This window comes from Canis lupus, chromosome 5, assembly GCF_003254725.2.
Source record: "Canis lupus dingo isolate Sandy chromosome 5, ASM325472v2, whole genome shotgun sequence".
NCBI lineage: Eukaryota > Metazoa > Chordata > Mammalia > Carnivora > Canidae > Canis > Canis lupus.
This window is the reverse complement of record NC_064247.1, coordinates 10,760,348-10,787,402: the sequence shown is the minus strand read 5'-3', so window position 1 is coordinate 10,787,402 and position 27,055 is coordinate 10,760,348. Positions and strand designations below refer to the sequence as shown.

Below are 27,055 nucleotides of genomic sequence, written 5' to 3'. Positions count from 1 at the left end.
TACCTGGTAGCTACTTATGAATATTAAATGAACTAAACATATAAATCACCTAGAACAACACCTGGCCCTTAGCATAAGTTTGTTTGTTTGTTTGTTTGTTTAATATGCCCAATGTGGGGCATGAATTCACCATCCTGAGATCAAGAGTCACATGCACTACCAACTAAGCCAGCCAGGTGCCTCATAGCGTAAACTTAATAAATACTATTTCCCTCCTTCTTCATAAATAAGGAGTAGGCATTATTGCTTTCTACATTTTTTTAAAGGAAACTATATTCAAGAGAAGTTCAGTGACTTAGCCACTCAACTTGTATGTGGCTGAACCATGAATTCTCTGTTTTCTATTCTTTGATGTCCCTCATACACCACTCCCACTAGTGGTGGGGCTCAGATTTCCACTAGCAGCTGTGTGTTGCCAGGAAGAGGTCAACACAACAACTCTAGGACTTGGAGGAGGAAAGAGAAAAGCCTCCATATCCAGACCATATGAAACAATAACATAACTTTTTTAAAAGTTTGCATTTCTGTAAGTACTTATAAGAGAGTGTGTCTATGCCAAGTGTTTGGGAAAGGCACAGTGCTGGACTTCGTGTTTCAGAATGATTAATGAAGTCACACTGAGAAAACTGACTGAGCTGAGCTGAGTAGCTGCCAAGGTCTTTCATCCTGCCCTTGGATTTCTTCTTCCATTCTTCCACCCCATGATGGAGATGGCTCCCACAGCATGCACTTGTACCACAGCCTTTATCAAATAACTTGTAACTGGGTGTGCTGGAGTCCATTTCCATCACTAGGCTGTGTTCTCCCCTCTAGGACAAAGATTTGCATTCTGAGTTTTAATTTGGGGATTGAAGGACACACTCTCCCTTGCCATGGTGGTAAAGATGGCCCCACCTCTCTATGTTCTTCAGCCTTAAAGGAGTGGCCATAGGAACTCACTCACCTTTCAGATGAATGAAAAACCTATGTTGGGAGGTGGGGATGAAAAACATAAATACAGGCTTCCTTGGGATAAGTAAAATTTGAATTTCCCAGGGAAGTTGTGAAAATTTTAATTCACCTTTGAATCTGCAGAAATTAAGAAAGTTCTTGGAAAATAGTATTAAAGACACAATTTATACTGAGGATCAGACATCAGAGGTGACAAGGTGGCACATTTACAGGTGGTTATGTTATAAAACAGAATAAGAGTGAGATATAGAGGGTGAGATAAAAGGTTGGCTACATCTCAAATGGTAAAAGTTAGACAAAAAAGGTGCATTAATAACCTTCCTGAAGCAAAGATAAGCTTTCTACAGGAAGTGATTGAAAAGCATGACATCCTTGACAGGTGAACCAACATGAACAAAAGCATAGAAGCAGAAAAGTTTCAGACCTGACATCAAGAAAATGAATGACTTAGTTTATCTCAACCCTGGGCACACCTAGAGAAATAATTCTGGAAATGTTAAATAAATAGTTGTGAATGTCTATTAAGGAGTCTAGACTTAGTCTGAGGGATAATTGGGAGTCACTGGAGGTTGAGGTGATATCAAATGGGTTTTAGGAAAATTAATCTGACAGAAGGAGACATGGAATGGGGAAAATAGGAGAAATGGTTGTAACTGTAGTAAGAAGGAAAAAGAGCTGGTGTAGGGCAGTGTGAGTGGGATATATCTGATTCAGAAGAAAATATGAAGGTTTAAAACACTGGATTTGGCGAATAACCAAGGGTGCGGCAAAGGAGAAAAGCTCACGCTAGTCATGGAAGAGGGGATAATTTTGAGGCCATTCAAAATTATAGAAAATATAGCAGCAGTGGTGATTTGGGGGAGAAAACTGATGGACCTTGGGTTTTGTTTGGTATATATTTCTTTCTTTCTTTCTTTCTTTCTTTCTTTCTTTCTTTCTTTCTTTCTTTCTTTCTTTTCTTTCTCTCTCTTTTTTTAAGCGATCCTGAGGTCTTTTATTTTCTTCACATTTATCAGGCCATGAATTCATAGGGAATGGGTTCTAGCAGTTCAGGCTCCTTTCCATTGGTTCTCACAAAGTGCGCTTCTCTGGGTGGGGCAGGCTGGCTCTTCAGTTGGACCCAAGTACCTTTCTCTTTGGCTTCCTTCTTTTCCTGATCATTTTCCTTCACACGCTTCAGGAAGCTATCTTGGCTCTTTGAGTGTTTAATATGCTCGATGCAGACATTAATTCTCTTGGCAAAAATCTTGCCCTTAACTTGTTTGTTTACAACAATGCCAACAGCATGCTGAGTAACATTGTAGACTATTCCAGTTTTGCCATGGTAATATTTGTGGGACATTCCTTTTTGAACAGTGCCCATTCCCTTGATATCCATAATATCACCTTTCTTATAGATTCGCATGTATGTGGCCAAAGGAACAACTCCATATTTTCTAAAAGGCCTAGAGAACATATAGCGGGTACCTCTCCTCTTTCCCTTTGTGCTTGTCATTTTGGTGAATTACTGAAAGATAGTAGTTCCGCTGTTTGGTATATTTTCTGTTGCAGATCCTTATTGATTGCCTGTAAATTTAAATCTGGTCCTCAGAAGAGATCATGGATTTAGTGATCAAGATAGGAGAGTCATTCTTATAGAGTGATAATTGAAGTAATGGAAGTGGCTGATATTTGAAAGAGAGTCTATACAGTGATAGGAGATCTAAGGATACCTAAATTTAGGAGAGTAGAGGAAGCAGTCAAGCCAGTAACAGAGATGGAAACTGATCAAAGTTATAGGAGATCAAAATAGTGCTGTGTCAGGGACGAAAATGGGGGAATGTTCCATACTGACAATGAGTGCTGTAGCAGAGACTTCAGTAAGATAAAAATTGGCTTGGAGACTTAGTAATCAGGAAACCACTGATGACCTTATGAGGAGTTTCAGCTGAGAGTCAAGAGGAGGCCATACTATGGAAGAAGCTGAACAAGAAGTGTTGGTGCAAAACTAATGGATGCAATTGGTTTGATTATATTTTCGAAACATTTGATAGTGGGAGTGAAAGTGTTGATAGGGATAGGAAAATGTTGATAGGAAACTACAGGATAAGTAAGGATTTTTCTGGGAAGGTCATAGAGGCAAAAGCTCAGAAGTTAAGACCAAATTTGGAGGAAAAGGGCAATCGTGAGCTTGGTAACAAGGAGGAAGGGTTTGGATCAAGAGCACTGGCTGGAGTTAACCTCAGCTTTAGGGGCAGGGGAAGAGGAGAAAGTGGAAGAAGACACAGGGATGTGGAGGTAGCAAGAAAAGACTTTGAAGTTACTCACATGAGAGAGATTGTATGTCAGTAAAACAGGCAATAAAGTTATTTTCTGTAAGTGGGAAGCTGGACACAACTGGGACCTTGAGGAGAATGAGAGATCGAAGAGTCTCTAGGAAGTGGGATGATTAATTAATGTAAAATGAACAAAAGCAGATGTGAGTATCAGTAGACCCAACAAAGAATGGATTGTGGTGGATCCTTTCCAAATGGCTTCAAGGCTTTCTCCAGTAAACATTGCCAACCATTCCTGAAGGCTGGAGAGTGGCAAAGTGGAACAGGAGAAGTCCAAGTTGCTGAGACATCCTGGAGTGTCTGTGAAATGGTTAATTAAATGCCAATAGATGTGATAGAAAAGAAGAATAAACAATCAGGGGGTGGGGCACCTGGGTGGCTCAGTTGTTTAAGCACCTGACTCTTGATTTCAGCTCAGGTCATGATCTTAGGGTCATGAGATGGAGCCCAGCATCAGGCTCCATGCTTAAGATTCTCTCTCTCCCTCTCCTTCTGCCCCTCCATCCTGCACGTGCATGTTTGTGTCCTCTCTCTCTCTCTCTCTATTTCTCTCTCTCAAAATATATAAATAAATAAAAATCAGGGAGTAACTCATGGTGAGAGGAAGACTAAAAAGCAATTTTAGGAACTGCAAGTAGTTGAGAAAGAAGGAAGAGCAGGAGATTAGAGGGGACATCTGGAGGATTGACATCTCAACGTGGAGCCACATCGAGGGAAAAGCAAGTCTGTATTGTGGAGGTCCCACTAGTGACTGAGTACGTTGCAGAAGGAAGACATTGGAGTTGAGGAGATCAGGAATATGTAATTTTTCAATTTATATACTTCTGCAAAAACTGGAATTATTTTTCCAGCAAGCACATACTGCTCCCAGAATGTTTTTTTTAAAACAGTAAAATTAAAACAAACTTCTAGCATCCAAAGGAATAAACCAGGGAGAGAAATTTCAGGCTTAGATCCAGGTCGATTAAGTCAATAATTCTTTACTGAACTCATTAACTGTTCAGCTGGACTGTATTAAAAGTTGGTGGATGTTTGCCCATCTCTGGAATTAAAAAGAAAGGAAAAGAGCACGTGAGGCCAGAATATGCGGAGCATTATCTGCATAGACTGTTGGCATTCCTGAAGGTGATGGCAAGGAGGAAAAGAGAGAACAACCATTGCTTAGATCAAGAAGCCCCTGAGTAAGATGGGCAAAGTATCAGAAATTGGTGGAGACCTTCAAGAAAGGTACAAGAGGGACAGAGTGACTTCTATGAACTCTGAAAAGGAAGAGTTGGATCACCTGGGCAGCGCTACTGTCTGAATACGGCAATGGGGAGCAGGGATAAGGAACAAGCGTCTTCCAGGGGAGTAGAGGTACATGGGGCATACGGCCTCCTTTGAAAGGATTATAAGAGATATAGGACTTTTGAGGGCTGGGGGAGGGAGTAAGAAAAGATTCAGTTAATAGACGTGAAGGACATAAAAGTCAAATTTGGGGAAATATTTGTTCATAAAAGGACGAGGTTGAGTTCTTAATAACACCATAGTTCCTCTGCAACTGGCATGTGTAATGTGTAAATATAACCCCAATAAATAAGCAACTGTGCATTGCTGGCAGTCCCTGGGGCCCTAGAAGGCCCTGAGGGTGGAGTCAAATCTCAGAGGGAGGAGAAGATGCTTCTTGTTTTTAGGCAGAAGGAAAGATACATGCCCTTGGCCCCTTCCCATGAGTAACTGAGGCAGAAACTAAGAGAAAAGAACCTGCTTCTCTTTTAAGTCTCCTCACTAATGGTCTACTTCTTCGGTCTTCACCTTCAGGACCACAGTGCATAGAGAGAAGAGGATTCCAGCACTTTCCTGAGACTTACCAAGCAGAGGATGGTGCTTTCAGTTTTAAAGCAAATCAACAAAAGACTTTAGATCCTTTAAATTCTACTTTGAATTTTCAGAAAGTGGTTAAAAACAATCTAAGCGATATACAAAAGATGTGGGTTTTTTTGTTTTTGTTTGTTTGTTTGTTTTTTTAAAGGAAGGAAAAAGGAGAACTACAGGATCTAATTCATACTCAGCTTAAAAGTTGGATCATGGTACCAAAGACATTGCCAATACCATGGAAGGGCTGCTGTTTATATCCTACTTATAACTAATGTTTTTGAGTTTGTAATTGTGGAGCATTGCATATATTATCTCATTTAATCCTGACAACAACCTGAATAGGCATGTGTTATTATTCTGCCCATTTTACGTATAAGGAGACTGAAGTGCAGGATGGCAAGGGAAAGTCTGCAAAGTCACACAACTAACAGGTGGAGATCGTGGAGCTCAGATTCACGATCATCTGACCACCTTTCCTTGTATCCAGGAGCTTCATCTTTCAGAGGAAGTAAACACAACATGGGGTTAACTGGCAATAAGAGAAACCTGGGTTTGAGCCAAGGAAGAACTTCCTGAGGGCTTCAGAGTGGAATCAAGGAGAGAGACGTATTCCTGGGGTCATTTAGGTATTTTCTTTCTTAACCCCCTCCCCATTCTTTTATCTTCTTTCTCTGTTTCTTTTTCTTTTCTTTTTTTTTTTTTTCTTTCTTTTTCTTGACTGACAGGGCAGAGACAGAGTAAGAGCTTCGAGCTGATGTAACCTATTTGGTTTCATGGCACGGACTTGGGAAGCTTCAACATTCACTCCTCACCCGTCGGCCCCTGCTGGCTCGACACCCCCAGTGGAAAGAGCAGCACCAGATTTGCAGCTTTCCTAGAAGTTCCAGGGCTGGCAGCAGAAAAGTCATTCTCATCTAGTGTGGTAAGACGAGTGTTCAGAACAGTTGCCGAGTTTGAGAGCCTTATTTTAGATTCCCTTAAAAAGTCACCTCCTGCTCTGCGTTTGGATGAGTATCTGTTCCAGCTAGATGAGACCAGAGCTGGAGCCGCCTTCCTGGGCTGGTTGGTAATTGCAGTGGGAAGACCACAGTAGCAGATCGTGCGGGGTGAGGACGTCCCACCTGAGCTCAGCACCCCAGGCTAGTGGTCGTTGACCTGCTCTGGGTTTGTCCCCTCCATCCTGCCCCTGGCAATAATGTCATTTTGACCTGGATCTGGGTATGGCTACTCTTGACGGCCCATGCTCTTCCAGGAGGTGGAGACACAAAAGTAGACAAACACCTACACTTGGAGGCAGAGAACAGTGACTCAGAAATGTTTGCTTTCACAGAAACCAGAGCAAGAAGAAAGGGAAGATAGCTATAAAAGACTTTCAGGTCAGACACAATTAAACCCCGTGACTTGGGCAGCCCAGGTGGCTCAGCGGTTTAGCACCGCCTTCAGCCCAGAGTGTGATCCTGGGGACCCGGGATCAAGTCCGGTGTTGGGTTCCCTGCGTGGAGCCTGCTTCTCCCTCTGCCTGTGTCTCTGCCTCTCTCTCTCTCTCTCTCTGTGTGTGTCTCTCATGAATAAATAAATAAAATCTTTAAAATAAAATAAACCCGTGACTCTAAGCTTATGAAGAAAAAATTCAGCAAACACTTCTTGGATGAATACAATCACATCCTACAGAAGGTTTAAAGAGCTTTATTTTTTTCTCTACTGCTTTATGGTTTTATACATTTTCCAGAATTTCTATGAGGAGAATCTATCTCTTTGAAATCAGAAAAAAAAAAATGCAAATGGGAAACGAATACAAAGGTGCGGACCAGTGCAGTCCCAGCCACTGGGGCCTTTCACATAAAGATACTTCAGAGTCCCGAGCTTCTCCCTCTGAGTTCTCCAGAAAGGGGAAGAAGAGACCAGCACAGAGGACACAGGCAGATGAGGAGAGGGCCGAGGAGAGGGTGAGTCCACACTCTGCCTTCCTGTGCTTCTGTTCATTCTACAAATATGTCCTTCCATTCCTGGAGGGAAAGGCTATCTCTGGGAAGAAGTATCCACTGGAAATAAGACTTTGGGGATTTTTTTCCCCTGAAGGTATAGGCTTGAAGTGCAGGTAGACCAGAGGCCCCTCCTGACTCTGTGTCTTACGTAAACTTCAGAGTTTATTTTTATCTGTGTTCCAGAAAACCTATCAGTATAACCCTAAGGAAAGTCAAAGTATTAGGAATGATAACATTTATTGAATGTTAATTACATACTAGGCATCGAATATTATTTTATCTTGCCTTTGTACTAACCTTGTGAGGTAATGCAATTCACATTATGCCCATTTTACAGATGAAGAGGCTGAGGACTAAAGAGGTTAACTTGTTCAACGGCCCATAGCTGCTAAAGGTTATGGCCCAGGACCTGCGTGATTTGGGTGGAACTCCAAAATCAGTCCTTTCACCCACTATGCTTCTCTACCTTTCCCAGGGTTAAAAGCGGGGTTGAATTCTCTCTGAAATATTTCCTATGAAAGCCCAAATTATAGTTGACTCCCTGGATACCACGGTGGTCCATGTGCCATTTGGCCACTTTAAAAGACTTTATATAAAAAAAATTTTAAAAAAATATAAAAAAAAATAAAAAATAAAAGACTTTATAAAAAATGAGGCCAGACATACTGATGAAAAAATTTTTCCATTTGATCTTTTGTGATCCAATTACCTTGGATCCATCAATACTTTTATCCCTGGACAGTCAATCAAACATATTTATTTAGTACCTGCTATGTAAACAGCATTGGATCATCTCTGTGTCTAGTGCTAAAGGAATGTGAAGAATGTTCTTTGTTCTCAAGGATCCTATAATGTACCCAGACAAACAAAACTGATGACCTAAACTCTATCATAGTAAACTATGAAAATCCTTCCATAGTTCCCCATTATGATGAAAATGATGTGTCCAGTATGGCTTCCTTCATCTCCCACCCCAACTACTCAGCATTCATCGGTACACACTGAAGGCTGTTTTCAGTATGCATCTATTAACTTTCTGCTCCTGGGCTACTTTTCCTGGCCATGAGTGTGGTACGCCTGCACAGGGCAAGCTGGGAGTGCCAGAGAATTAATGCCACAAGGAGCATAGGATTCTGGTTCATAAAGAGCCCAACTTCCTGGTGTCCTGGGTAGGTGATCCATATATCTATATATCTTGGAGTTTCTCAGGGGGTGGAGATCCAGGCTCCCCCAGTGGTGATCTGTTCAATCATTCACCTTTACTGCTTCCATTGTTTCCCTATCTAATTTCCCCACCTCCCAACCTCCTAAATAAACTGTGGGTGCCCAAAATCTTCTGGGAGAGGCTGAGGTCAAAGGCAGTCTGACCCCTGCCTGCCTCCTGACCGGCTTTTGAGCCACACCCCTTCCCTCTGCTGTGCTCCAACCACGCTGATTTTCTAGTGCTTTCCTCCTCCATTCAAGGTGTCTATATCTGTTCTCTGTCTCGGAGATGCTGATCTTTCATCTTTACATGATTGGTTTTTCCCTAATCCCTCATGTCTCTGCTTAAATGTCACTGCAAGGAGAACATCTTTCACCATCCAAGCTGGACTCAGTCTTGCACACTGCAGCTTCGTCTTCACATTTACATTTACCCTTTGTTACTACACGTCGACCGGTATGAGCCCGGCTTCCTGCTTGATTGTGAGCACCTTGCAGTGCAGGAACATGTCTGTTTTCTTCACTATTTTATATCCAGAGTTTAGTACAGTGTCTGAAAATAGTTGGCACTTGCTACATATCTGTTGAATGAATGAAAAAGAGCAGATTGCTATGAAGCAATTTGGGAACCATTAAGTAGGGCTCTGAATGGTTTGGGTACAATGAAATTGGGAAAATGAGAGAGAGGTTAAATAGGGAGGGCTTTGTAAGGAACTGCCCTCAGCCTTGAGGAATAAGATTTATAGATGAAAAATGGCATTTGCCGAGCCCCTGCTATGTGCTTGGCATGATATCAGGCATCCTAACAATATGCATTATATAATGTCATCTTCATAACCCTGTAAAAATTATTTCCATTTTTAAAATGGAAAAATTGACGCTCAGAGAGATTAAGTAGCTTGTTCACAGCCACAAAACTAGAAAGGGATGGAACCATTTTTCAAATTCAAGTTTTCCTCTTACCAAAGCACATTCTCCTTTCGGTGCTACCTCAAAATGTATGCATTGATCATACAAGCTACCAGGTGATAAAGTATGGATGAAGCTGAGCAATCCATCATCACTCCTGGGGAAAAAGAAAAGCCTCTGACCCAGTAACCGTAATCAATTGTGTAAGTTCTGTTAGCTCATGCATGATAAACTGAAAGAGCTCTGGCAATAGCAAGTTGTTTAGAAGCACAGAGACCAAGTTTCCATGTCTATAAACATGGCGATATGACATCTGCCTAGGTCACTTCTTTGAATTGTTTTGAGGCTCAAATGTGAAAACATTTTAAAGTGCCTTGCAAATTTCAAAATTCCTCACTGACACAAATTGTTAGGGCTGTGCTCTGCTTTTTTTCCAGATATTGCTTAAAATCACCCTGCATCCTCCTATTAAGAAATAGCAATGAAAGAGTTTCATGTCATTAATAAAATTATACAATAAGGAGTAGAAGGGATAATGATAAATAATTTAGCTTATTCACCTATCTCCATGATTATGTGAAGATTTACTGAAATTGACCCAAAAAGAAAGCTCCTGGGCAATGCTTTAATAAATTAAATGACGAAAATTTCTTAATACTAAATGGTTTTTTTTTCCAGTAAAAAGAGCCATGGATTTTAATAGACAACAAGATTAGAATGATAAGTTTAGTGAATATATCCCCCCAAGAGTAGATTCTTTGGAGGACTGGCTGAGTTGTAACTTTCCATTGTCCCAGCTTTTTGATTAATAAATATTTAAAATATAGAGGAAGGAAACATTTAACTTAATTGTCTGTCAGAGTAAAAAAAGAGAGCAAAGTGATAATTCTCTTCTTTTCAATTCCCAGCTTTTAACACCTCTCAGCATCAGCCTGACGGATACAAGTTGACCACAGTGCAATTGCCATTACATGATTGTTCATCTCTCAGCAGGTTATATGGTTCTTTGTGTATTCGTACATTCTGCTCTGGGTTTGCACTTAATGTCACTTGCTTCCACCTGCACACTCCTAGAAGATTGTGTTAAGTTGTGCTATAACAATGTGGGCACACAGGGAACTATATTTCTCAGAATTCTCTACCATGTATGGTTCTAGTTTAGAGTTGGCCAAAAACAGAACTTGCATGAGATTTGGAAGGCCAAAGTGAAGCAACAGCCATTACTCTCGGAAGTATGTCATAGATGGACACAGAGGTGCCTTCTTTCTCTCCTCTGCTCTGTATCTAGCTTGTCTTCCAGACAGCAGCCCTTGACTTGGCTGTGTACCCACTGACACAGGGGCTAAGGGCAACAGCTTCCCATAGGCCTCTCCAGAAATCTTCCCTTTGTGCCCCAATTTAGCAGCTCCATATGACTGCTTCTCAGACTTCCCTGCAAGCCCCAACTTGTACACTTGTGTCAGCATTTCAGGAAGACGGCTGAGTGACTCTTTTTTTGTTCTCCAGCTCCCCTGTCCAGAACTTCACTTTTTTGGCACCTTCACTTTTGTGTCTAATTTCTATAATAAAGTTTATGGTCTAAAAGAAATCTTATTCTTACAATAAATCTCTTGGGTCCATAATCCTTGCTGTAGTTCTCTTTCTCTGATGGATACTTTATTGGAACCAAAGGTAGTTCTAGAGAAGAACTTGAAGGATGAGAATTTGAATTGCTTCTCTGATCCAGCTAAATTTAAAGCCATCAATGACTGTGTTATCACTGGTAACTAGTAGTCAAGGACATATGATGATAAAGTAATTAGTTGGTTGTCACCTGTTGTTACCTGCAGTGAAGCGTTTAATAGAAGGAAAGGCTCTGAATGATCAAGAAGATGTTGCCATAGAACAAACAAGTGTAAGTAAAGCACTGTGGTGTTTCATGGTTTCTTTCAAGTCCGCTGGTGGACTTGCAGAAGGAAAATAGTGATATCAGGGTTTAAAATCCCAGCTCAAGGTCCAGATAAAGAACCAGAGAGTTTCTGTAACTTGCCTGAAATAAACCTTTATCTCCTGAGCCTGGAGATTGAGATTTCTGAAAGCCAAATACAAAGTTGAGTTCTTCAAAGGCTGAGTTACAACACAAATTACAATCACAGCCTCACAGAGTTTCTTCTAGAAGACCACAGACCCCCCAAATTGGCCTGGGAACAAATGGGCAGATTCTGATAAAACTGAGATCCTTAAAAACCAAAAAATCTGCTGACTCTGTTTTCCTTGTGGAAATAGCCCCCCTCCCCTGTATGAGGAAGTTAGCTTACCTCGCCTGAGGAAGCCTTAATGACCACTCCAGGTCACTGTCTTGTAGGGGAGCACTGATCCTCCTCAAGACTCCTCTTTCCCACCTGTCATTGCTTCTACATCTCTATTAAGAGATCTAAACACAAGTCCTTGCAGACCCTGAGGATCAGATACAAGCATGACTGATGAGAGAATACTATACATATTCAAATTGCAAGATTTTAACAATTTCCATTGAAAAACAATCTGAGGGATATGTCTGAGAATGGTTGGATCAGGGTGAATTGATTGATACGGGTGCACTGACCAGAGATTCTGTATTCAATGTTGTAGCTTGAATGACTGGGAGTAGCTCTAACAGTTTGCTTTGATGGCTGACTTTTTCACTGACACACAAGACAGCTGAATCTTGAAGAATGATGGTGGATTACTGGACATTCCATCAGGTGGTGACCCCAGCAGCAGCTGCTGTTTTGCTTGAGCAAATCAACATATCATCAAGAACCTGGATCCAGCTATGGATCTAGCAAAAGCTACCCCCCCCCTTTTCTTTCATTAAAAACTACCCCATACATATTAGCATTTTGATAAACTAATATTCCATTGGGCACTCAGCGCATTATTTCATAATTTAACACTTACATTTTGTTTTCTGAAGAAGATGAAGGAGGTAGAAGAGGAGAACAAGAAAGAGGAAGTAGAGAGAAAGAAGAGCTTTAGGTCAAGGTCATAGGAAGGGAAGCAAGGGAGAAAAGAAACACTTCTTGAGACACCATATTAGGAATATTGACATTTGCAAAGAGGACATTAAAACAAAATAAAACAAATCAAACAAAGGATTTTCTTTCTCGCCATTCCTCATATGTGATGTCTTCCTATCTATGCAGAACATTGATGATATTTGGAATTTTACATTAAGGATTTGAAGGGAAAGAACTCAAGATATGATTTATGAATCGTATGAATCTTCAAGTAAAGAAGCCTATCCAGGATAGGGGTGGGGAGGAAAGGAGAGAGAGGGAGAGGAAAGGGTAGGGAAGGGAGGAAGAGAGTAGGGCGCTATGGTCTGATGGAAATATCCTAGAGCTCCTTCCCTTATTGTCACCCCTTACTGGAGCCAAACAGTCATACTTTACTTAGGGATGGTGGAAACATCCAGACAAGGACAGAGAAATTCCAGCGCAGGGGGTGCTCCTCGTGTAACAAGATTATAAGAAGTAATGTTCAGAGGAAAAGGCTGAGGTTACAAATCAAATGTGGTATTTGTCACAAGTACTGGACTTTTGGAACCCAGGGGCCGACGTGACACAGTTTTCGAAGGTATCAGCCAAGTTCCTCTCTCACCTCTACCATTAACATGATTATGTCTTTGGGCAATCCACTACTACTTTCCTGGGGCACTATCAGTATAGTGACCATGTTAGATTAGTTCTTGTCCCTTCCAGCTCTAACACACATTTACTCATTCGGTAACTCATGCATCAAATATCTGTTGAACACTTGCTGTTCATCAAGCACTATATTGAGCCCTCGAGACAGAAAGACGTATAAGAAAGAATCTTTGCTCTCCAGGAGATAGATATATATTTCAAATGCCATCAGCTTCACTATCTATATATAGATAGTGATGAATGACGAATGAAGCTGATGGCGTTTGAAATAAAACTGCACAGTGCACAGTGTGATAACAGAGAGGCACATGCAAGGGCGGGACATGCTGAAGAGCTCTGACTTCTAGTGTCCTCGGGAAATCTGAGTTACTTTTCTCTCCTTTGGACTCAGAGATACCTACAACCAAGAACATTTGGAAGACAAAGTATTCAGTACCAGATATGAAAGCTTCTTAGAGTTTCTGAGAAAGATAAGTTCTCAGTAGTGAGCTGGTGAAAAAGTAAAAAGCCCTAATCTTTAGGCTTGACCAATTTCCATGGCATAAATATTCCTACCATGGTGAATTTTCAGGCTACCGATGGGACATCCCGGGACATGAAACTGGGGAGAAATGCACAGATCAGTTTGTGAACCGGTGCACGCCAGCTCCAGCATGGCCATGCTTCCCCTGGGAATCCTAATTCACATGAGGGCTCTGCACCCATTCATTCTCCAAGGAGGGGGCATATGAAGATGAGGCTTCAGGGGCAGAAGATGTGTGTGTGTGTGTGTGTGTGTGTGTGTGTGTGTGTGTGTGTGTACTTGAACCCTGATTGGGAAACTCTTCACATCTCAGGGCACAGGGATCTTGGAGTAGAAGGGATGGAGCACTTTCAGAGCCCCAGAGTACTCTCATTCGTCTGAGAGGGGCTGGTCGGCTTTAGTCCCTGCTTGCAGTCACAACATTGTGAAGAGAGACTCTGGCTCCCCTGAAAGAGTTTCTATGGCAACCTCACCCAGCAAGCAAAGAACAGCACTCTAAGCTTCAGCCGGAAGGTTGGAAGATAAAAATAAATTCTGATTAATCCAAGACCCATGTATGAGTAAGACTCAGGAATTACCTGAAAACATAAAACCAGTCAGGGTGAAATTTGCATATTTTCCTTTCCTAAGAAAAATAAACCCTGGGAACTAATGAACTGTTTTTTTTTTTCTTTTATTCTGGCTCTTGGAAAAGCAGAGGTCTCTCTATGAGGCTGAATTCTGCTGATAGCTTTTCTCTCTGAATTTCTCACTCCCTGCACAGCATACCAGGAAAGAGTCTGTGTCCTGGGATTTGACATGGTCCAGTAGGAAAATAGCGGTCACAATTCAGAGTTGACTGTCACAGCCCGGAAACCCAAAATGTAGCACCATGTGGACACAAGTCAGTGAAACCTCTGTATTTCTTAACTACTTCACCTTAACAAATGAACAGTGAGGCTCAAAATAAGGTCAAAGATCTGGAACGTTTTTGCAAAAATGAAAAGGTTCTATGCAAATGTAGGTTGTGATGATGACTGTTCTTAATCTGCCTTGGGTTTAGGTGGAGGGAGGAATGGAGGAGGCAAGCAGAGCTGCCGCGGTGGAGGGAGCAGAGGACGCAGGGCTCCATCAACAAGGGATCGATTCAGTTCCAGACAATCAGTGCTCACAAGGCTGGACATTCATCCCTGCTGCACCCAAAGCATAGACTCCGTGTTATCATCCATCCCACCTCCCAGAGATGCTCTCCTCCTCCTCCAACGCCTCAAACCCAGATTTGCTCCAGCCCGTCTGTCACTGTTATTTCCTTCGTGCTTGGGTGTCAGTGAACACACAGCATCCTTCTAATTTAAACTCTGTAGCTCACTTCTTTGCTCGAGGCGTATTATTTTTCTCCTGTAGGTTCCAGGGATTTGGCCTATTTACCTCTGTTCGCTTTATTTATTGCTTCCTTGTTGGACTTTCTTTCCATGACCACATCTGTCTTTGGCAGAAGGAAAAGGCTCTCTTACAGATATTTTAGTCTGATTTAGTAGACCAAGAAGACCTTTAAAATGTTAAGGAGGTAGGTCACTCTTTAAACCATATTTTTACTTTTCATTTTTTTAAGTTTCTCTTTTTTTAACACTTTGCTTTGAAATAAGTATAGACCCCTCCAAGAGTTGCAAACACAGGACAAATAGTGCTATGCACTCTTTGGGCAGCTTCCAAGGATGACATCTTATGCAACTATAGTACAATATCAAAGCCGGAAGTTGACATTGGTGCATTAGTGTTTGTTAGACCATAAATCTTATTAGGTTTTCCCCACTTAAAAAACTTGCATTCATTTGTGTGTGCGTGCGTGTATGTGTGTGTGTTGTTCCAAGCAAGTTAATTCCATGTATAGATTCATATAACCACCCTACAGTTAAGATCCAGAACTATTTTGTCACCACAAAAGACCATTTTTGGGCTACATCTTTGTACAAACACCTACCCCCACCCCACTCTACTCTCATTATTTCTGACCCCTAGAAACTACTAATCTGTTTGCGAGCTCTATTTTCTTTTGCCATTTCTAGAATTTTCTATTCTACTAATGGCATCATTCATACATACGATTTTTTGAGATTGACTTTTTTCGGTAAGCATCATCCCCTCAAAGTCTGTCCAGATTGTTGCATGTATTAATAGTTCATTTCTGTATATTGACAAGTGGAATACAATCGTATGGATATACCACAGTTTCTTCAACTATTCGCTCAAAGAAGACTTTTAGGTTGTTACCAGTATTCTTCTATTATGAAAAAAAAAAGCTGCTATGAACATTCATGTATAGGTTTTTGTGTGAAGCTACGTTTTCATTTTTCTGGGATAAATGCCCAAGACTGAAATTGCTGGGTCATATGGTAATTGCATGTTTGGTTTTATAAGAAACTGCCAAACTGTTTTCTGGAGTGGTTGTAACATTTTCACTCCCACCAGCAAGCTATGAGTGATCCAGTTTCTCTACATCCTTGCCAGCTTTAGTGTTGCCGCTATTTTTAATTTTAGCTGTTCTAGGAGATGCGTACTGATAACTCATTGTGATTTTGTTCACTAATGGCTAGAATGCTGAACAGCTTTTCGCAGCTTATTTGCCATCTTTATCCCCTTTTAGGTGAAATGCCTTCTTATGTCTTCTGCGTGTTTTATAATTGTTTTGTTATTTTTTTAATGTTGATTTTTAAGAGCTCTTTCTATTGTCTAGATATGAGCCTTTGTCAGATATATGGTTTACAAGTTTTTCTCCTGGTGGTAAATTTTATTTTAGTTTTTTTTTTAAATAAGATTTTATTTATTAGAGAGAAAGAGAGAGAGAGAAAGAGGGACCATAAGCATGAGGAGCAGCAGAAGGAGAGGGAGAAGCAGACTCCCTGCTGAGCAGGGAAGCTGATGTGGGGCTCCTGGGATCATGACCTGAGCTGAAAGCAGACGCTTAAACAACTGGGCCACACAGGTGCCCTATTTTAGTCCTTTTAATGAAGTTTTTCCATGGGGCAAAGTTTTTAATTCTGATAAGTTCCAAGTTATCACATTTTCTTTTTATGTATTGTGCTTTTGGTCTCATGCCTAGTAAGTCTCTGCCTATCTCAAAGATTTTCTCCAGTGTTTTCTCCTAAAAGTTTTATAGATTCACACTACATTCCAATCTGTGATGCATTTAAATTAATTCTTGTATATGGTGTGAAGATTCTGTCAAGATTCATTATTTTTGCCCACAGGTGTCTGTCATTGTTCCATCACCATTTGTTGAAAAGACTATCCTTCCTCCATTGAATTGCTTTTGCATCTTGTAGCAATCAGTTGGGTATATTTGTGTTAGTCGATTTCTGGGTTCTTTATCCTGTTTTATTGATCTACATGTCTATTCCCCCACCAGTACCACACTATCTTGATTACTGTCACTACAGAATGTCTTAGCATCAGGTACAGTGATTTCCCCTATTTTTTTCTCTTTTTCCAAAGTTATTTGAACTATTTTATTCCTTTGCCTTTGACACAAATTTTATAATGGATCTATCTTTATCTATAAAAATTCCTCCTTGGATCTTGATAGGAATTATATTAAATCTATAGGACAATTTGGGAATAATTGACATCTTCACTATATTGAGTCCTCCAATCCTTGGACATGGTATGTCTCTCCATTTACTTAGATCTCCTTTGATTTTTTTCATTAGTATTTTGTGTTTTTTAAAAAATTGTTTTTGCTAGTCTTTACCCTCAATGTGGGGCTTGAGTTATGAGTATAACCCTGATACCATGAGTGGCATGTTCTTCCAACTGAACCAACAAGGTGCCCCAGCATTTCGTGTTTTTTAGCATAAAGATCTATACGTGTTTTATTAGATTTACACCTAGGAATTTCATTTTGAGGGATAATTGAAGGATAATTATAAATGGCGTTGGGTTTTTTGTTCTTGTTTTCCACGTTTGTTGCTAAAACATAGGAATGCAACGGTTTTTGCCATTGATCATGTATCAAACTTGCTGAACTCACTCATTAGTTTTGAGAACTTTCTTGTTGATTCCTTGGGAGTTTCTCATCATATCACCTGCAAATTTGGACAGTTTTATTTCTTCCTTTCTAATTGGTATGCCTTTTATTTCCTTTTTTTGGCTTATTGCTCTTACTGGAACTTCTACCACCATGTGTAATGGGCATAGTGCGAGTGGACATCATTGCTTTATCCCTAATCTCAGAAGGAGAGTATTCAGGTTATCATTATTAAGGATGAAGTTAACTGCTAATTTTTATAGGTGCTTTTTATTAAGTCAAGTAAGTTACGTTCTATTCCTAATTCTGAGATTTTTCATCACAAATGCATGTTGAGTTTTGTCAAATTCCTTTTTTGCATCCGTTGATTGATTTTCAAATATTGAATCAGCCTAGCTCATAATGCCAGCCCTTACCCCTCCTGGTTGTGGTATATAACCCTTTTTATATCTTGCTGGGTTGAATATGCTAACATTTTTTAAAAGTGTTTTTGCATCTAAGTTAATGAAAAATATAAGCATGAAGTTGTATGTTTTTGTTTTTTACTTTATTTGTCTGGTTTTGATATTAAAGTAATAGCCTCATAAAGTGAGGTGGAAGTACTTTTCTCTCTTCTAGTTTCTGAAAGAGATTGCATAGAATTTATGCTAATTCTTTTTTTAAATGTTTGGTAGAATTTGGGCAGCCCGGGTGGTTCAGCGGTTTAGTGCCGCCTTCAGCCCAGGGCCTGAACCTGGAGACCCGGGATCAAGTCCCACATCAGGCTCCTTGCATGGAGCCAGCTTCTCCCTCTGCCTTTGTCTCTGCCTCTCTCTCTCTCTTTCTCTGTGTGTGTCTCTCATGAATAAATACATAAAAATTAAAAAAAAATAAATGTTTGGTAGAATTCTTCAGCAAGCCATCTGGGCCTGAAGAATTCTATTTTGGAAGTTTTCCAATTACAGATTCAATCTCTTCAATAGTTATAGGACTGTTCAGATGATCTATTTTATATTAGGTGAGGCCTTTAAATTTTTTTGAAGTCTGACATCTGGGCTTCTCAGAAAGCAGAACTCGAGACAGGTGTATGGGCTGTTACTTGTTAAGGGTGTGTGCAATCCCAGGAAGTGGGAGTGAGGGAAAGAGAGGCGAGGGGTGAAACAGCACAAAAGTTCCTCACCACTCGACATGAAGCGGGAAGAGATGCTTGATTTCACAGGATCTTCTGAGTTCCACATGATTATTTTTCAGGACCGTTTCTATGGGGGAGGAAAAGAGAGTTATCCACCAGTGCCCGTCTTCCATGGATCAGTTTGCTACACAGGATAAATTTCTCCTGTGCTTGTGAGCAGCTTATGTGCAAGTACCCAAATGGGCTGGCTGTTTCTTACCTCACTATCTACAGGAATCTCATGGACAAGAGCAAAGTGGTACTGGCTCAGGCATGAGGCAAAATGTTGTCAAAATGTTCCTGAACTGAACAAAGTTGTTCAGTTTAGTCCAACTGGTTGTTACAATGAGTAGGACTGGAACAAGTAGTCCAAGGCCTCCAAGATGGTGAGGCTGAGATGATATTAAGTAGCACAGAATAGGAGTCTGGGGCCATTGCAAAGTTAGAGAAAGGGGTTTAAAAATAAGTCATAGCTGGGTAAGTTTCAAGAAATCTCAAAGTCTCCTAAGGTTTGCTCTTAGTCTTCATCTGAAATGTTAAGTGGACTTTTTCACACAATCTTCTTTTGGTGCAATTTACCTCCATCCTTTGTATTCCATTCCAGGAGGTTATCAATCTTCCTATTCCCTCGGCATGGATGCCTTCCAACCTGAGATACCCCATGTTTCTCTCCAGAAAGGGGCTTTTCTGGATATCACACAGGCTCTGTCACAGAAGTGCCACCCATGGAACATTGAGAGTCTTAAGTGGCTCAAGACAAGTGCCTCTTCTCTGAATGATCTTCCTGTCCTACATATGAAAAAGCAATTTAGGCCATTCCCCAAGACGAAATATTCCTATTTCCATGGTGCTTAGCCTAGAAAGCCATTTTAAGAATCACTGGATTATGTCTCTGTTTCCAGGCACGACAAGTCTCAACAAATCTTCAGCCAATGACAGTTTAATTCTTAAATGCATTTTGTTTTTTATCAAAGTAATAAATATACATAATTTTAAAGCCAAATAATACTACAAGGCTTGTAATAATAAAAGCTCTCCCGTCCTTTTCCATCTCCACTTGTTAAGTCCCATCCCCTTGGGCAACCACTTTAATCTCTTAGCTGTTCTTCTGGTATTTTCTTCCATATATCAAAACAGCATGCTCATGCTGCTGTATCTTTACTTCTGAATTTTAGACGTGTATATATCTCAATAATCCTATTACAGTGGATGAGGGTTTAGCACATTCACACTCTGATTCCCTCTCCCTGTCCTGAGTGATATTCCAGACATCCAGTAACTGCTAGAGAACAGAACAGTTGCTAGTCACCCAGTCACACCCGTGCATATAAGGTGAATATCACATTTTTAATCTGTCACACCCGTGCATATAAGGTGAATATCACATTTTTAATCTGTTTAAATGATTAAACAGTCTCAGGTAGTAGAAAAATGTTAAAATTCTGGACCCAGACTTCTTCCTAGGTTCAAATCCTGCTTCTACCACTTACAGCTGTACAATCTTAGGCAAATTGCTTAATTATTCTGTGCCTTTGCTGGGGATAATAATAGTAGCTGCCTTGCAAAATTTTTGTGAGGGTTCAATGAGTAAGTATAGGTCAAGCAGTTAGAACAGTACTATAATAAGCTATCTGCATGTCTGCTATTATCATTAATTTATGATTACCTTATTACTACCTTATAAGACCAACTTGCTGAGCCAAGAGAATATAATTATATTTCCTTTCTTTTAAAATTTTTCATTTCTTTTGAGGTTAGTAGTTGCCGCATTTTTAATTTTTTTTATTTTTTCATGACTGCATACCGCATCACTAAATCTTCCCACTCCTCCAAAGAACTATAAATTCTGCACCCAATACTCTTCCCATATAGTTAAATAATCAGGGATTATTCCAGTTCCACCCTTCTCTTTTTTTCTCCTGGGTACATCTCTATATTCCTGCTGGAATTCTTTATGATCCCTTTCCAATTTGGACTGGCTCTTCTCTAAGCTGTAAGACAGCCACAGTCTTGAGACTTCCCTTTGCAGATCTATTGTGTTGGAGATCTTATTCCCTGATATCATGTCTCCTCTCTTGGTTTAGTCTAGGGTTTCTCAGCCTGTAAACTATTGACATTTGGGACCAGGTAATTCCTTGTTGTGGAGGGCTGTCCTGCTATTATGGACTATTTAGCAACATCCCTAGCCTCGCCCACTAGATGCCAGTAACACCACCTCCGTCCACAACCCAAATGTCTCCCGCCATTGCTAAATGTCCCTGGGGGGCCAAATTGCCCCCAGTTGGGACTTCTGGCTTAATCCTTCATTCTACTGACTCACATCTGACAACAGCTTCCTGAGAAGGGTTGCATAAGTGGTAAATTTTTTGAGGCCTTTCAAGAAATCTTCTTTAATCCAAACTTATGTTTGATTGCTAATTTTACTGAGTGTAGAACTGAGTGTAGAAATAATGCATACCCCCCACCCCACGCCACCCTGGATTTTCAAGCTATGGCTCCACTGTCTTCTAGCTTTCAGGGTTGTTGTTAAGAAGTCTGATGTCATTCAGATTCATCGTTTTATTTTGGCAATTATTTTAGATATCATTGGTTGCATAACACACCATCTGTAACTTAAAACAACACCCATTTTATTATTTTTCATGAGTCTGTGGGTTGACTGGGGCTCATCTGTTTTACTTGGGCTCTCTCATGTGCTCTCCCTCTCATGTGGCAGATGGGGCTGGAATATCTAACACAGCTTCATTCATGCACCTGCTTAGGCCAGATGGCAGGAAGACGCTCAGCTAGGACCCTGGGAAAGCAGAGAGTCTCACTCTTTATGTAGTCTCAGGACCTTTCTCTCTCCTCATGAGCTGTCCCTTTGGTCTTTCCAGTGGGTTCGCAAACTTTTTACATGACAGCACAGGGCTTCCAAAAGCACCAAAGCAGAAGCTCCTAGATTCCTAAGATTAGGCCAAAAGTAGGCATAGCATCACTCTTGTCCCATTTTATTAGTTAGAGTGAGTCACAAAGCCAAATGGGTTCCACGTGGGAGGGGATTATGCAAGGCTGTGGATACTGGGAAGGATGGTTCCTTGGGGTCCATCTTCGAAGACTAGCTACCAAAGCTACCAGATTTTTGTTTCCTGAGAACCCTTTCTTCTTGGAGGGTTTATTTTTCTTTTTACAGCCTTCTGTTCTTGCTTCCTGGCTGCAGTACCCTCTCTTCTCTCTGAGAATATCAGTTATAAATTTAATATCTTTTTTGTCTCTTTTTGCATTGACTTCTATTTCTTCTCTTTTTTATTTTTATTTTTTGTCCCCTGGATGGAAGCTTTCTTCAAGGACCTAGAAATCCTTCATTATCCATTCAGAGCGAGGCTCTAAAAAGCTGATTGGAATTGCAGGAATGATTGGTGTCGCTTGTCAAATCATTGCCTTCACTCTGTAGAGATGTGGCAGGAAAGCAATCACTCTTACTGTGGATATTCTAAATGTCATTTTTTCAGAGGTTTTGTTTGTTTGTTTTTTCCCCTCAGGGATTTTCACTTTCTCCAAAGAAGGATTTTTTTTAAAAAAAGATTTTGTTTATTTATTCATGAGAGACATAGAGAGAGAGAGAGGCAGAGACACAGGCAGAGGGAGAAGCAGGCTCCATGCAGGGAGCCCGATGTGGGACTCATCCAGGGACTCCAAGACCATGCCCTGAGCCGAAGGCAGACACTCAACCACTGAGCCACCCCCCCAGGCATCCCTCTAAATAAGGATTTATCAGTTCTTCGCCTAGGGAGAATTTGTTTGGCAGTCAGCATTGTTGAGGCCAAGTGGCAGGGAGGAGCTAGATGCCCAAAGGTGATTATGGAGCTTCCCTGAATCTCTTTCCAGTACAGTGCTTCCTCCCTCTCCTGTCTGAAGACTCTTGATTCGGTTTTTCCAGGGGATAACCTAGCTTCTTCTACAGGAATCACCTGGCATCTCATGTTGGGGAGAAGACTTGGGGATCTTACTGTCCATTAAACAGACTTTCAAGGACCCTGACCCTCCTATTTTCAGTGCTACCTTCTCTTACCATCTTTGTAGATGGGGCCTCCAATTTCTTAGCCTTTCAAGGATTCTTTAAAAAAAAAAAAAAGATTTTATTTATTTATTTGAGAGAGAGAAATAGCAAGTGAGCATGAACAGAAAGAGGGGCAGAGGGAGAAGGAGAAGCAGACTCCCCACTGACTGGGAAGCCCGATGTGTGACTCCATCCCAGGACCCTGAGATCATGACCACAGCTGAAGACAGATGCTTCAGCGACCAAGCCACCCAAGTGCCCATCAGCTTAACTCTTGTCAACCTCTCCACCACACACACAAACACTTAGGCTTTAGCTTTTTCTAGATCTGTGAAGTCAGCTTCTGTTCTCCTATTTGCATTCAATTTCCCCAAACTTTGCTGATATCTCTTGTCTGTGGTGTTCTCCTCTGTTCTATCTGTTCTGTGGAGTTATAATATGTACTTTCATTTCAGTGGAAACTCAGGAGGGAATGTAGATAAACTCATGTTTAATTCACTATATACAACTCAAAGCCTTTTTCTTTTCTTCTCTAAAGCCCACAAGATGATATTTATAAACTTCATAGTTTCAAGATCAAACAACTTCATTAATGGTAAATGCCAACTTCAATCTAACCTGCTGCAATGCATGACCCAGTAGTTCTCAACTGCAGCTGTATAAACAACTGGGTAGCTCTGAAAAGTGCTGATGCCTAGACCTTGCCCAGATTAAATTAATGAGAATCTTTGAAGTGGGCACATGCAGTAAAAATTTTTCTGATGTGTAGCCAAGGGTTGAGAATCAGCAATGTGGCAGCCTATGGGGGGAGATGTTGGTGCTGGGATGGTAGCATCTGAACTCTGAAAATTTGACTCCAAAGTCTGATGCCTTCTGGAAAATACACATATGCACATGCCATGTGCGTGCACGCACACACACTCGCACACACACTGTCTCATTGGCCTTCTATGCACAGTTGTCTATGCCTAGCTTTGAAGGATGAAGTATTTGGAGCTGTTGCTACCTACCTTGGTTTTCACTTCCCTGTTTATTCTGAACCATGACAGACTTCACAGGCACTAGGGGGCACACATATCCAGAATTCTAATTTCAATTACTTAAGGAATTTCAGTTCCATCTCTCCTCCATTTACTTTAGTCTCTACTAAAGAGAAAGCCACAGAGAGTCAAGATTAGTATCTAAAGGCAAACTGCAGAGGAAAAGGAAAAATATAAACTGGATGATCTCTCAGGCTTTCTGGATGGCAGAAATCTGGTCTTCCTCGGTCTTTGTATAGATATTTGAAATTAGATAATGAGTGTAAAGATTCTTCAAAAAGTGTAATGAGCTAGAAACTTTTTTGAAAATCCCTCATTTTACAAAGACTCATGTTAAGGTCCAGATTAATGTCAAGTCAAATAAAATCTTTGTAAATTAAGTCTAAGAAAGAAAATAATAGGGCAGCCCAGGTGGCTCAGTGGTTTAGTGCTGCCTTCGGCCTAGGGCGTGATCCTGGAGACCCGGGATCAAGTCCCACGTCAGATCGAGTCCCACGTCAGGCTCCCTCCATGGAAGCTTGCTTCTCCCTCTGCCTGTGTCTTTGCCTCTCTCTCTCTGTGTCTCTCATGAATAAATAAATAAAATCTTTAAGAAGAGAGAGAAAATAGTAAAGCAGTAACTAGACCTTGAGACCTGATGTCCATAATTGTGATACGACTATTTTTTAATTTTTTTACATCCTTTGGCTGCTCAAAAGATCACATCAATTGTTTTTCCCTGAACTAAATACATTCTTAGTGTTCTGGATACGGTGTTTGGATTTAAGCTCAATGTCATTACATATTTTCTTTCCAATTGTAGATGTGTTAGACCTCACCATCATGTGGGAAAATTGGCCATCTTCAGTCATAGATGTTGTGCCTGTGTTTGCCTTGCATGAGATGCTGGTTGCTTTGCTCTCACCCATTCTGTGAGTTTGTGTGTGAGTGCATATGCAGCAAGGACTCATCTGTTCATTTGATAAAGAGTTATCGAGCACCACTCTGTGCTCAGAATGCTTCCAAGTGATGGGAATAAAGCCACAAAGCAAACACACAAAAATGTCTTTCCTCACTGAGCTTACATTCTCGTGAGGTCTGAGTGTGTGGTTTGTATGTGTTTGTAACAATATATTTTTTTAAAGATTTTATTTATTTATGAGAGACACAGAGAGATAGAGAGAGAGGCAGAGACACAGGCAGAGGGAGAAGCAGGCTCCATGCAGGGAGCCTGACATGGGACTTGATCCCAGGCCTGGCCCTGGGCTAAAGGCGGCACTAAACCACTGAGCCTCCCAGGCTGCCCTGTTTGTAACAATATTTTGGCAGAATTCCTCATTTGTCTGTCAGTTTCAGGATTCTTGACATAATGGGCAAACTGCTAGGATATGAACTGGTATGAAAATTCAAGGCTTTCTTGGGGGAACAGCAAAAATGCTTTCGATCGGGCCTCTCAGACACCGAGACAATGGTCCTAAACAAAGAGAGAGAAAAGCTCTCTTAAATTGCATCCACCCAATCAACTTTGTAAAAGAAATAGCAACTCAAAAGTCATAGTCAACTTAAAAAATATATTACGTACTAGTTGGGGTTAGCCCTGTCACTGCTCATTGCTCCCTTATGTTGTCAAGATCATGAGAGTTAACTGCACGGTAGATGTGTCATCCCCTATCGCTAATCCTCTAGAACCCACCCCAATGTGGATCCTCCTCAAAGACCTACTGTGAACAGCAGGACAGTCTGAACAGCCATCTGCTGGTTTTGTGACGATTCTCTGGGAATAGTCTGTGAATGAAGGACTACTAAAAGTCTCTCTTAAAGTATTTTTCTAGCCTCTCTTGAAAATGTCCAAAGGAGAACTGAGTTTTGCTAGTTGGCAAACCATGGAAAAAGGACATTGGCAGTCTAGTCAGAGTGGGGAGCAGGGAACTTATGTTTGGTCTCCATCTTTTACCCAAAACCCAGGAACCTGGGAGCAGAGCTTCTTGAAGATGGACAGGCAGGTTAGCATGACGATGCATTGCTTCCAAATTCCTGCTGTCCTCTTTATAAATGAACTTTTTTGCTTGATATAAGACATCAGTACAAATGAGCAGTAAGTGTTTCACAACCCACAAATGGATTTTACTGGTTTACCCCTTCCTGAAGTAGCAGCAGTAACACGAATCACACAAAACCAGTCCTCTTGACCATTCTCCAACAAATAGAAATCATTAATGAGTCCAAGTTACCATTTACAAATCCTAGTTGAATGCTTTTAGACATAAGTAATTTATTCTGTTTTCTACTAAAACCCGCATGATTCTCCAAAACTGAGAATTGATATGGAGGGCAATTCCCATGCCTACATTGCATAAAGTTCCTTATAGAGGCCAGAATTAAAACACCTCTAGGTAACTAATGCATTTAATACAGTTAAAATTGTGGCAGAGCAATCTCCAGCAACATCAATACTAGCTCACTACTTCAGTTTTGCACTTGATTGTCCACAACTTCCCATATACCTTTATCCTAATGTGTTTGCCCTAATCTCTGATTTCATTGTAGCTCAGAGATGGACACTTTACCCTCATTTCACAGATGAAGGAACCAAAGCTTAGAAAGTTCAAATGACTCTCTCATAGCTAGTACCTGTTTGTTTGGACTAAAAATGTGTGTGTGTGTGTGTGTGTGTGTGTGTGTGTAATTGTGGTAAAAAGCACATAACATAAAATTCACCATCTTAACAATTTATAAGTGTTCGGTTCAATAGTGTTAAGTATATTCACATTCTTGTACAACCACCTCCAAAACTTTTTATCTTGCAAAACAGAAACTCTGTACCCACTAAACAAAACCTCATTTTCTCCTCCCCGCATCCCCTGACAACCACCACTCTACTTTCTGTTTCTATGACTTTGACTCCTTCAGATATCTCATATTAGTGGAATCATACAGTATTTGCTTTTTGTGACTGGCTCATTTCACTTAGCTGAATGTCCTCCAGGTTCATCCATATTATAGCATGTGACAAGATTTCCTTCTAAGGATGAATAATATCCCATTGTACGCGTAGAAACAAACAAACATTTTGTTTATCCAGCATTCATCCATTGGTGGACATTTGGATTGCTTCTACCTCTTGGCTATTGTGAATAATAGGTGTTGAAATGTCTCTTCAAGATCCTCCTTTCAATCCTTTTGTATGTATTGTACATAGAAGTGGAGTTGCTGGTAGTTCTATTTTTAATTTTTTAAGTAACTGCCATACTTTTTTTTTATAGTAGTTGCACCATTCAACAATCCCACTGATAGTGCATAAGTGTTTCATTTTTTAAAAGATTTTATTTATTTATTCATGAGAGACACACACACAGAGGCAGAGACATAGACAGAGAAAGGAGAAGCAGGCTCCCTGTGAGGAGCCTGATGTGGGACTTGATCCTAGGACCCC

General features: G+C 40.7%; 1 protein-coding gene across 1 annotated transcript; it reads right to left on the bottom strand.

The window, feature by feature from the left end:
• Nucleotides 1-1,963: 1,963 nt before the first annotated feature.
• Nucleotides 1,964-2,446, bottom strand: LOC112671523 (60S ribosomal protein L21-like). Its single transcript, XM_035715743.2, has one exon. The coding sequence runs from the start codon at nucleotides 2,444-2,446 to the stop codon at nucleotides 1,964-1,966; it is 483 nt and encodes a 160-aa protein (XP_035571636.2).
• Nucleotides 2,447-27,055: the final 24,609 nt, after the last annotated feature.